General features: G+C 44.2%; 2 protein-coding genes across 2 annotated transcripts in view; both read left to right on the top strand.

Annotated features, from left to right (window-relative positions):
- LOC144698165 (uncharacterized) overlaps positions 1-12,794 on the top strand; it is a 224,551-nt gene that overhangs the window by 79,314 nt on the left and 132,443 nt on the right. The window lies entirely within an intron of this gene.
- LOC144697732 (uncharacterized) overlaps positions 4,760-12,794 on the top strand; it is a 30,010-nt gene continuing 21,975 nt past the window's right edge. The window contains exons 1-3 of the mRNA XM_078569740.1: positions 4,760-4,793; positions 6,405-6,520; positions 9,035-9,841. Coding sequence (XP_078425866.1) covers positions 9,144-9,841 — 698 coding nt within the window. The 5' untranslated portion in view covers positions 4,760-4,793; positions 6,405-6,520; positions 9,035-9,143. The remainder of the gene's footprint in view (positions 4,794-6,404; positions 6,521-9,034; positions 9,842-12,794) is intronic.

Raw genomic sequence — 12,794 nt, 5'->3', positions numbered from 1 at the left:
AGTAAAGGCTTTTAATTCATTTCCATTTAGTTTTTCAAATTAATTCTTGGTGTGTAGGCTTTTGCCAGCAAGGCCAGCAAATATAGCGGATGAGTGCAGCTCCAGTTACACTCGAGAAGCTTGGCAACATCCAGGACAAAGCAGCCTGCGTGATTGACACTCCACCGACCAGCTTAAATATCCACTCCCTCCACCACCATTGCAGAGTGGCAACAATGTGTATCATCTATGAGATGCACTGCAGCAACTCGCTAAGTTTTGTTCGACAGCACCTTCAAACACACGACTTTTATCACCTAGAAGGACAAGGCCAGCAGACTCATGGAACACCACCACCTGCAATTTTCCCTCTAAGCCACTCACCATCTTGACGTGGAACTATATCACCGTTCCTTCACTATCAGCTGATCAAAATCCTGGAACTCCTTTCCAGCAGCAGTGTGGTGTGCCTACACTACATAGACTGCAGTAGCTCAAGAAGGTGGCTCACCACCACCTTCTCAAAGGCAATTAGTGATGGGCAATAAATGCTGGCCTCGCCAGCAATGGCCACATCCCGTGAAATCCAACCTGCTCCACACGAAATTGATTCTGGGCCTTCTTTGTCCACAGCAGTCCTTGTGCTGAAGGCACTTTGACAATGCTGTTAGGTAAGGGATTGCAGGATTTTCGCCCAGCAATGATGAAGAAACAGAGTCCAAGTCAGGATGGTGTGTGTGACTTGAAATGAACATGAAGTTTTCCACATGCACCTGCTGTTATTGTCTTTAAAGTGGGTGGAAGACACAGTTTTAGGAGGTCATGTCTAAGTTCTTGTCGACATGTCAATGCATAAGACCCCTCTCCTTCAGTATCATTCCCACGCCACAGCCCGAAACCTTCTACCTGTCTATCTGCTTCTGTTGAGGCCACAGTCTTATTGTAGGTCAATATTGGGTGGCAGCTTCCCTACCCTGATTGACATCAATGACTCAGTTAGGTTTTACAATCCAACAGTTTTCATGGTCACTTTTTCCTCGTGTTGGCTCCACAAATGACTAAAATTCATTCAGTTCAGTTTCATCACCTATCTGTGCTTTTGTGCGTTCTCCCTCACTCCCTTTGCCCTGTTTTAAATTCATTTTACAGGGTGTTAGAAGGGAAGGTTCAAAACAAAACAAAAAGCTCAAAACAAATATCAAGTCAAAATCGGACAGTATCAGCCTTTGAATGTGGAAGGAAAAAACACTGTTCACAACGGGGATGAACCGTACACATGCTTTGTGTGTGGACGAGGCTTCAGCCATTCATCTGGCCTGTCGAGACACATGCACAGTCACACTGAGAAGAAACCAGATAAATGTGGGGACTGGGGGGAGGTATTTAATTACTCATTTCAGCTGGAGACTCATCGACTCAGACACACTGGGTAGAGGCCATTGACCTGCTCCAAGTGTGGGAAGGGGTTCTTTAATTTCTCTGCCCTGTTGAGATACCTGCAGCTTCGCAGTGATGAGAGAGTCCAAATGTTCCGGCTGCGAGAAGATCTTTATACATCCATGTGGGCTGAAAAAGCACCAACACATTCACTCCTGTTCCAGGTCGCTCAACTGCTCTCAGTGCAGGTAGGGGTTCAGGCAATTGTCCAACCCGCTAACACACCAACGAGTTCATACCGGGGAGAGGCCACTCACCTGCTCCGACTGTGGGAAGGGATTTCCTTGTTAATCCGACCTATTGATACACCAGCTGGTTCACACTTGAAAAAAGCCCTTCACTTGCTCCGAGTTTGGGAAGGGATTCTCTGAGTCGCCCCATCTGCTGATACACCAGCAAGTTCACACCAGAGAGAGGCCGTTCACCTGCTCTGTGTGCGAAAAGGGATTTATTACTCCACCTCATCTGTGAAGACACCAGCGCATTCACACTGATAAGACAACATTTCAATACCAAAAGTAAAAATGATCTGCTGACATACCAACACTCTCACACCGAAGAAAGTCTGTTCATCTTCTTCATGTGTGGGATACGATTTACTCAGTTATCCACTCTGCTGACTCACCAGCGAGTTCACAACTGACTGTGGAGGCTGGAATCTGCTTTTAATCTCAGGCAGGATTGAACCACGTTCCTTGTGAGAATCAGGGTTTGTCTCGGATGGTAATAATCCCATCACTGGGCTTGAGTTTAATATTCTGTTTGAATGTGGAATAAATCAACTTTGGTTTAAACACATTGTTGTAGATTTTTGTCTTTCTCAATTGAGTGTTTAGCATCATCTGGCTGGAGCTCAGAAAGGATAATCTGGGGGAAATGCATAGGGCTTCAACCTGGACACAGTCCAGCAGCACGATGACCATCCACATCAAGTCCCTGTTGGGTAAAATCAAACACAAGCGTTTATTCCCCATGTGGTTATCTGACCTTTTCATTTTGTACTGTTTACACTGATCTCCATAGTAACTTGGATATTGTGCTTCCCTTCCTCATTTCCAATTAAATAATATAAGATTTTATTCTCCCAATTATCCAGAACATCATATGGATCTTCCCAAATAGCCTCCTAGCCCTACCTCTTTTCACAATTTTTTTTAAACATTACTTCATCTCCCATTTAGGAGATAATGTAACAGATGAGGTTGTTCTCCCTGCAGGTGTTGAATAGGCTCCCTCCATGACAGCTTTTTTCAGTGTTGTTTATCCAGAGTGATTAAAGCTCTCGAGCATCCCACCGGACTTTGGGCGGTAGAGGATGTGGAAATGTAGTTACATACCCATAAGATGACAGAGCTGTTGCATTACTTCTGCTGTGAAATGAGAATCAATATCACTCTATCCTTTTCAGAAAGCCCCATCTGGTAAAGATCTATTCCCATGGGATATTGGCTGTAGTGACTCATCATTATTACATACCAAGAAATCTTGAATCCACCGAGTAAACGTATCTATAATTACCATGATATCCTAATCCCTTCCTTTTATGTGCATAATGAACCTGTATAATCAATCTGCAAAGCTTCCTAGGAACATCATTCAGGTGGAATGTGTCCATTGGAACCTTAAATTTTGAAGATCTGGATTGATTTGGACACAGAGGAGACACATGTTCCGGTTATGATGGACATCCTGGTGCACCTGGTGCATCCTCTGCCACCAATAGTAATTGTATAACATATCGATGACTTGAAAAAGAGAAACATGTCCCCAATTTGACCCACAAACAAAATGAATCCTTTTCTGAGCCATTGAGGTGTGACTCAAGTCAAATTAGAGTCATCCTTGTAATAGAAAAACCTCGTCATGTCGGATGAGCGAGTCCTTACTTGCTTTGAGGGATGAGGTAAAGTCTCCTATGGTGTACGGCATCTTTGACTATAGTCACATCAGGGTCAGGATCCTGACAAATTTTAAAATCAGGTTTAACTGGAGTCTGTCATATCGGTGCCAATGATGGAGTTTTGGGTGGATCCCTAGCACATCCCAACAGCTTTCCTAGTGAGTCAGTCTGCCTGGTTTTTACCCTCTTCACTAACTCCTGCTGTTGGTGTACCTTCGCCTTACAAATAGCAAATTGCCCCGGACACTTACCAGCAATATCCCAAATCATTCGGAGTTTGGAGTGGTGGGTGAGTGGTTTCCTTGCTGTTATGTTTTTTTTTGCCAGAGAAATGGGTTTTCCCTGAAGGAGTTACAACCCAAGGAGGTTTCAGAATAGTTGCTGATTCAATCAGTGACGGTTTTAAGGGCTTTGATCACAATAACCTCAGATTTCTGGACTAAGTATTGTGGTGGGCATTTACTAAGGATACTACGGCTGTCATGGGGAATCAAAGATGTAGTACCGGTCTAATATGGTCCCTGTTCATAAAACCAAGACTCATCCACATAAACCCCAGTGGAGCCTAACAGTGGTGTGGCTTTAATAGGTCCATTGTATATGGCCTCTTTCACCTGACAAGTATGTGGGGTTCCTTCATACTGCAACATTCCAGCCAATTGGTAATTTTTTCAGTTTTATGATGTTAATGTCATTGCTTTGTATCTCAATTCATTTACTCTATCACACCAAGGATATTCCCTTGCCTTGGCCTTTAACTAATAATGTCACTGCAGTATATGGGGGTGTGTAGAATTTTTGAATTTAACACCACCAAATACTCTGTGTGCTTAACCAACCAGTGAACACTCAATTCTGCGTAATAAACTGGACAATTGATCATTCCACAGTGGTGAGTGTGTCTGATACGTAGCCAACTTTTCCATTCACCGCTTCCATCTCTACAGCAGATATACATTGTTCTGACAGTGCCAACAGGTCTGAGGAATTAATTGTTTAGATCTTCCAAAGAGTCAGCACAGGCATGATGGGCCTAATGGTTTCCATCTGTGTTGTATCATTCTATAAAACTGTGAATATTCAGTATCGGGGATAGCGAGATCAAGAGAGAGGAAGCAGCTACTGTGGGATTGCAGCCAGCCCGAATCAACACCTTCAGAGGAGGAGATAGAGTCAGAAAAGTTTTTAAAACACAGGAGAGCAGCGGTTTGAATCACTTTGAGAAATGAAACACAGCATTGACAAGAATTTATGTGATTTTTAAATCAATTTATCTCAATTGGTAACAGAATGATTTTCTTTTCTGTCTGGAGTATCAATGGCGCTGTTGTTACCCAACATCCCCTGCGAATGTGAAAGTGCCCTATTCCCTCTACAGGAGCCCAGTGCGCAGGAGCAATATTGGACTGTGTCCAGAGCATGCGCAGTGTCACTTTGGTCAGAGCCTTGTAATTACGGGAGACGCTTTTTGCAGCGGGTGAGAGTCGATGAGGTGGAGGGAGGGATGGAGCCGGGAGTCGGGATGGGGAGGAAGAGGAGGCTTCATAAAGATCTGGTGTAGGCCGCAAGGCCTGAATAAAACTCTGCGGGTCCTGCGTTTACAGCTCTGGGGCTTTTTCCCGGGAAGAGGCCCAGTTTAATGGCCACCGAGGAACGGAGCGCATGCGCGGCTGTGTTGGTGATGCAACAGAGGGGCGGGGCGGGGCGGGGCGGGGCTTTAGGGTCCCCGTGACCAGGAGAAAAAAAATAATTGACTCATCGATTTCATTCTCTCTGCGCACAAGAGCTGGTGACAGGCCCGAGTTAATTGCCACCATCTTTAGAGGGTCAAGGTGCTGCAGGGCGTTTGCGCGGCCACCCTAAGAACATCAGAAATAGGAGTGGGCCACCGAGCCTGCTCTGCTATTCAATAAGAACATGGCTAATCTGATTGTGACCTTAACTCCACTTTGCTGCCTGCCCCCGATAACTCCCTTGTAGATTAAAAATCTATCTAACTCAACTTTGAATATATACAATGAGCCAGCCTTCATTGCTCTCTGGGGAAGAAAATTCCAAAGATTAGCAACCCTCTCAGAGAAGAAGTTCCTCCTCATCTCAGCCTGAGAGGAGAGACCCCTTATTTTTAAACTGGCCCATTAATTCTAGAATCCTCTTTGAGTGGAAACATCCTCCCTGATCTATCCTGTCAAGACCCCTGAATATTACAGGTTTAAATAAATCACCTCTCATTCTTCTAATCCCCAATGAGTATAAATTCAAACTGCTTAACGTTTGCATCGAAAATAAACTCCCTAATCCCAGGAATCAGCCGAGTGAACCTTCTCTGAACTGCTTCCAATGCACATATGTCCCATAAAACGTAGGAGCAGAAGTAGGCCATTCAATGAGATCGTGGCTGATCTGACAATCCTCAATTCCACTTTCCTGCCTTTTCCCCATAACCCTTGATTCCCTTACTGATTAAAAATCTAAGCCTTCAATATACTTAGCGACCCAGAATCTACAGCCCTCTGTGATAAAGAGTTCCACAGATTGACTACCCTCTTAGAGAAGAAATTTCTCCTCATCTCTGTTTTAAATGGGCGACCCCTTACTCTGAGATTATGCCATCTGGTCCTGGACTCTCCTACAAGGGGAGAGCATCTCAGCATGTCAAACCCCCTAAGAATCTTATATGTTTCAATAAGGTCACTTCTCATTCTTCCAAAATCCAATGATTACAGGCCCAACTTACTCAACCTCTCCATATAAGAAAATCCCTCCATACCTGGGATCAACCTCGTGAACATTCTCTGGACTGCCTCCAATGCCACTATATCTTTCCTGAGATAAGGGGACCAAAATAGTTCACAATATTCTAGGTGTGGTTTAACTAGTGCTTAAGTAATCCTGGGACAGGCAGCAGGTGGAGAGAATGTTGTGAATTTCTATCCTGGACAGACGGTGATGGATTTTGGAAATCTCTTTAACAGGGGGTTAGAATGAGAGGATTTACACACAGCAAACTGAAACCAAGAGAAATATTTGTCTCTTCTAAACCTATATCCTGAACTGACATTTATTGCTTTTGTAATCTCTGTTACAGGGAGTTAGAAGATTTGAAAATTATGAGATTTTTCTCTAACTCCAGTGCTTCTGCTATCTTTTCAACTGCAGGCTCCAGCAGATTAAAATTTTGAAAACAGTGAAATTGTTTCAGAGGTGAGTATTATTGAACATTCATCTACCATTTAGAATTTTTAGTGCTGTGCTCTGGTTCCATGGCTCTGGGGCTGGTGTGGCTCCTTTACTGTGGTTCTGAATCCATGTCTATCCATTACTCTGTTTCACTCTGCCTTCCCTGACCACCTCTCTGCCATTGTCTAACTTCCTCTGCCTCTAATATTGGATGTATTTTAACCATGTTTGGTATATTACTGTTATTTCTTCCAAATGTGTCTAAATGAGGTTTCCACCGTTACTCATCCCCTGGCTATCCAATACTGATTTACCAGCTTTATCTTCCAATGGTCAGGAATTGTTTTTCCTGCACTAAAGATCGTTTTTCTTTTGCTCATGAGCTCATGTTGACCATCAAATTATGCTCCATTTTTATTCTCTGGAATTGATTCTGCATATCCTGAAATGTTAACTCTCTTTCTCTCTCCACAGTTACTATCTGACCTGCTGAGTATTTCCAGCGCTTGCTCTTTTTATATCAGATTTCCAGCAACTGCAGTATTTTGCTTTTTTTTGTTGCAGGTGTTTCTCTCTGAACTGAATCGAGAAACAGAGATGGACCAATTAAAAACTTATTTGCATCAGGGTGGGTGTTGGTTGTAGAGGTTGGTCCGTGGCCCCCAGTATAGGTCTTTTTTATGCAGTCATAGAATGATTATAATACAGACAGAGGCCATTTAGCTCATCATTCCCATGCTGGCGCTCTCAAGAACAAATCAGCTATTCCCACCCTCCTCCCCTTTCCTCATAGCCCAGCAATTTTCCCTCTCTAGGTGCTTATTCAATTCCCTTTGAAAGCCTTTATTGTATCAGTTTGAGCTGGAGTGGAGATGGAGGAGAAGCTGCTTGGTTTAACCCTGAGGACTTTGGAACCCAGTTGGGCCCAGCAATATCCGATGTGAAATTGTCGAGGGAGGTAGATACTAGGTGAGAACAGGTTAATAAACAGACACTGTCCAGGCAATGTAACTGTTTTAGGAACAAGGATTTCTTTTGATGCTTTTGATCTATTTGACATATGCATGTTTTTAAAATTTATTCTTGGGATTTGGGCATCACTAACAAGACCAGCAGTTTTTATTACCTATTCCCAGTTAGCTGTGGAGAAGATGATGTTTGACTTTCCTGAACCGCTGCAGTCCGTGTGGTGAAGTTGCTCCTACAATGCAGTTAGATAAGGAGTTACAGGATTTTCATACAGCAGTGATGAAGGAATGGTGATATAGGTCCAAGTCAACAACAATTTGTTGTATTTATAAAGCACCTTTAACATAGCTCCAGCAACTCCAGAGGTGCGGTGAGAGTGACTGCCCTTGATATCAAGGCAGCAACTGATTTACTGAAGCATCAAGGAGCTCTAGCAAAATTGAAGTCAATGTGAATCAGGGGGAAAACTCTCTGCTGGTTGCAGTCATACCTAGCACAAGGGAAGATGGTTGTGGTTGGTGGAGGTCAGTTATCTCAACTCCAGGGCATCACTCCAGGAGTTCCTCAGGGTAGTGTCCTTGGCCCAACCATCTTCAGCTGCTTCACCAATGACCTTCCTTCCAACATAAGGTGAGAAGTGGGGATGTTCGCTGATGATTGCACAATGTTCAGCACCATTTGTGACTCCTCAGATACTGAAGCAGTCCATGTCCAAATGCTGCTGACCTGGACAATATCCAGGCTTGGGCTGAAAAGTGGCAAGAAACACTCGCGCCATGCAAGTGCCAGGCAATGACCCTCTTCAACAAGATAGAATCTCTCCATTAGCCCTTGACATTCAATGGCATTACCATTGCGGAAACCCCCACCATTTAAATCCTGGGGGTTACTATTGACCAGAAACTGAATTGGATTAGCCATATAAATACTGTGGCTACAAGAGCAGGTCAGAGGTTAGGAATCATGTGAGGAGTAACTCACTTCCTGAATCCCCAAAGCTTGCCCACCATCTACAAGGCACAAGTCAAGATTGTGATGGAATACTCCCTATTTTCCTGGATGAGTGCAGCTCCAACAACACTCAAGAAGCTTGATGCCATCCAGGACAAAGCAGCCCGCTTGATGACACCCCATCTACAAACACTCACTCCTTCCAATACTGATGCACAGTGACAGCAGTGTATTCTATCTACAAGATTCACTGCAGGAACTCACCAAGACGCTTAGCATCTTCCAAACCCACGACCGCTACCATCTAAAAAGACAAGTACAGCAAATGCATGGAAATACCACCACCTGGAAGTTCCCCTTCAAGCCACTCAGCATTCTGACTTGAAAATGTATCACTGTTCCTTTACTGTCGCCGGGTCAAAATCCTGGCACTCCCTCCCTAACAGCACTGTGGGTGTACCTACATCACATGGACAGTAGCAGTTTAAGAAGGCAGTTCGTTCTCTTTCTCTCACTCTTTCTCTCTCTCCCTCTTGGTCATGGTCACTTTTCTGGTGCCTTTGTGTTTTTGTGGGTTCTCTCTCACTGCTTTTTTTCTGGTTTAAATCAATTTGACAGGTTTTTAGGAGGAGAGGATTTGCAGCCGTGAAAGTGAAACCAAACATCACATCAGAATCTGACAGAGTCACCCAATTTACCGTAACCTGAATATCATTAGATTTTGAACATGGAAGGAAAAAGCACCGTTCACAATGAGGAGAAACCGTATACGTGTTCTGTGTGTGGACGAGGCATCAGCCGAACATCTGGCCTCTCGAAACACAAATGCAATCACAACGGGGAGAAGCCATGGAAATGTTGGGATTGTGGGAAGGGATTTACCCATTCATCTATCTTGCTGAATCACCAGCGAGTTCACACTGGGGAGAGACCATTCATCTGCTTTGACTGTGGGAAGAGATTCACTCAGTCATCCCACCTGCTGAGACACCAGCGAGTTCACACTGAAGAAAGACCGTTCACCTGCTCCATATGTGGGAAGGGATTCACTCAGTCCGGCAACCTGCATTTACATAAACTCACTCACACTGGGGAGAGACCATTCACCTGCTCAGAGTGTGGAGATGGCTTCACTCGGTCACCCGACTTGATGATACACCAACGAGTTCACACTGATGAGAGACCTTTTCAATGCCAAGACTGTGGGAAGTGCTTTAAAAGTTCTGGGGCACTGATATCCCATCAACGTGTTCACACCGATGAAAGACCGTTCAGGTGCTCTCACTGTGGGTCTGGGTTCAAGACATCATCTAACCTCACTGTACACCAGCTAATTCACACTGGGGAGAGACTGTTCACCTGCTTGGACTGTGGGAAGAGATTCACTCGGTCATCCAACCTGCTTAAACACCAGCAAGTTCATGAGTAACTCCCGTGATTTGATTTTGCTGTTAACCACACCCAGGACTGAACCATGTTCATTAGGATCTGTTTTTTACTACTTCATCTTCCTCCCATTTTACTTGGGGTCACCACAATGCTGCTTGATCACCTTCTCCATCCCCTGTCACTCACACATTCCTTTTCCAATCCCACTGCATTTCTGTCTCTGGCCACCACATCTTTCCATCTGGCCCTTAGACCTTCCTCTTCTCCTTCTTCCTGACAGTCCCATGTCCATCACTCACCTCACCACATTTCCTCTTTCTCTCCACAATGGATGACCAGACCATTTCAATCTCTTCTCAGCTACTTTCTTCGATGTTTCCACAATCTTCACTGACCCCCTGATATACTGGTTCCTGATCTTGTCCTTTCTTGTCACTCCACACATCCATCTCAGCACCTGTATCTCATTGTATCCAGTCATTGTTCCTCTCTTCTTGATATTACCCAAGTTTCTGCTATGTATAACAAGGCCGGTCTCACAACTGTCCTGTAGATTCTTCCTTTTCAATTTCAGTGACACTTTTCGATCACATCACATTGCACTGCACTTCTTCCAATTACTCCAACCAAAGCTAATCTGTTTCTTAATTTCCATACTTCCATCTTCTGCCATCGCTGGCCCCAGGTACTTGAAGCTACTCACATTCTCCAAGTATTCACCCCTAAGCTCTTCACCTTCACTCTGATTCTCTTCCCTAGGCTCAAACCGACAGTCCATGAATTGGGTCTTTGGTTCACTAGTGAAGGAAGGATTTTCTTCCTTTTAGGGAACGAAATCGGCCGTCCTCATCCAGTCTGGCCTACACGTAACTCCAGACCCACAGCAATGTAGTCGACTCTTAACTGCCCCCAGCAATGGCCTAACAAGTCAGTCAGTTCAAGGGCAGTTAGGGATGGGCAACAAATGCTGGTCTTATCAGTGACTCCGCATTTCATGAAAGAATAAAAAAAAACTAATCTTCATACCTGCGCTTTTCTCCAGTTCCCCAGATACTCAGTCATGTTCTCATCATAGCTCAGTGTCATCTGTAAATTTCACTCCCTCTCACAGTTACAACATGCGAATCAGGAAGAGGAAGGGATTCCGTGTCGATCCTTGGTGCAATCCAACTTTGATTTTGAAAAACTCACTCTCTCCCACACAGCTTCTTACTCTTGTCTGGAACTCCTTGGTCATGTCCTGTAATAGTCATACATACTTCTCAGGGACTTCATGAATTCTAACACATCTCCAGACTTCCTCCCTGGGCACCTGGTCATAAGCCTTCTCCAGATCAATGAATACAATCTTCGTGTTGCATTGACCTCCCCAATATTTCCCCCTCACTTGTCTCAAAATGAAAATAGCATTGGGATCTGTTTCTGCAAATGTTAATAAAACCTAGTCCAGTAATAGGTGTTAATATTCTAGGTAAAAGTAAAATAAATCAGCTTTATGTTAAACACACAGTGTGACGAGTCACTTTAATATCTCTAACACAAATTAGTTCCTTTTGAAAGGCTTTCCCTCTCCACTGTCTCCTCCACACTCACTTCAAACAGAAAGTGTGAGGAGCTCACAGATTTCCTTGTCTCTAAGGTTGAGACAATCTGACCAGCTGCCTCTGCTGCTTCCCTCCTTTCCACTTGACCATCGGGCCCAACTTCCTCTAAAGATCTGCCCGGCTCTAGCTCTGAACTCATCTTTCTTTAGTTTCTCTCCGATCCCCCCTTATCCTCTCAAGAACTCATCTTGTCCATGAGACCCACCTTCTGTTCTATTGACCCTATTCCCACTAAACTGCTGTCCACAGAAGAGTTTTGAATGAGCATTCCTTTATGGAGGGTGGAAGATGGGACACCAGCCACGAGAGCATTGGATAGTCGAATCTGGAGGCAACAAAGGCATGGACGAGGATTTCAGCAGGAAATGGGCTTCAGCAGGATGGGGACAACCGATATTACAGAGGTGGAAGGAGGTGATCTTAGTGATGGAGAAGACACGTTGTCAGTAGCTTAGCCCTCAGCTCAGGCTCAAATAGGAAACTAAGGTTGCTATTAGTCTGCTTCAACCTCAGACTGTGGTAAGGGAGGGGGCTGGAGTCGGTGATGAGGAACAGAGTTTATGGTAGGGATGGGGGCTTTTGTGGCCCCAAGTATTAAATCACCTCCTGTATGGACTCGAGCATTAATTAATGGCTATCCCTTGGAATAACATTACAGAAACAGGTCCAGTCTCGATGTGGTGATAAAATTTTTTTCACTAATTGGACTTTAACTGACACTGTTACAATCCATAGTTTTCCATGTGCCAGAATGTGCCCCATCAATGACTACAGGAGCCCAGTGCGATTACTCAGGTTGTTCTCTGAGCATGTGCAGTACAAGTGGTGGATGTGCAACATGGTGATCAGGAGCAAATAGGAGATCACATTGAATTACGGAGAATATGGAGTCCAGAAACAGTGCATTCTGTTCAACTAATCTGCTGGTGTTTATATTTCAAAAAAGACACATTCCATTCCATCTACCCCATCTGAGCTTTTCAGCTTATATTTCTTTACAGAGGTACCAGCAGTGAAACAAAAGCAAAACACTGTGGATACTGGAGATCGGAAATTTTTTTAAAAAGTGATGGAAACTCAGCAGGTTGTTTCCACGAGTTTGTACCAGCACTGATCTTTGTGAATTTCAACCTTCGACATTTTTCCAATATGAAATTTCATTTGGAGGTGGGGGAGAATTGCACAGATTGCATCAGGGAGGAAGGTCCAGACATTTGGGTATCTACACACTTTAAGTATATATTTTGTGTGTCGCGCCCGGGTCCCGAACTCGATTGGGAAGCCGACACATTGAAACATGAGTTGCCAATTCAATGGCGGATTATTTACCCAGAATGCCCCTCACTGTGCAAAGTCCCCTATCAATGATTGTAGGAGTCCAGTGC

This window comes from Cetorhinus maximus, chromosome 23, assembly GCF_964194155.1.
Source record: "Cetorhinus maximus chromosome 23, sCetMax3.hap1.1, whole genome shotgun sequence".
Lineage (NCBI taxonomy): Eukaryota > Metazoa > Chordata > Chondrichthyes > Lamniformes > Cetorhinidae > Cetorhinus > Cetorhinus maximus.
This window is presented reverse-complemented; position numbering and strand designations above follow the sequence as displayed.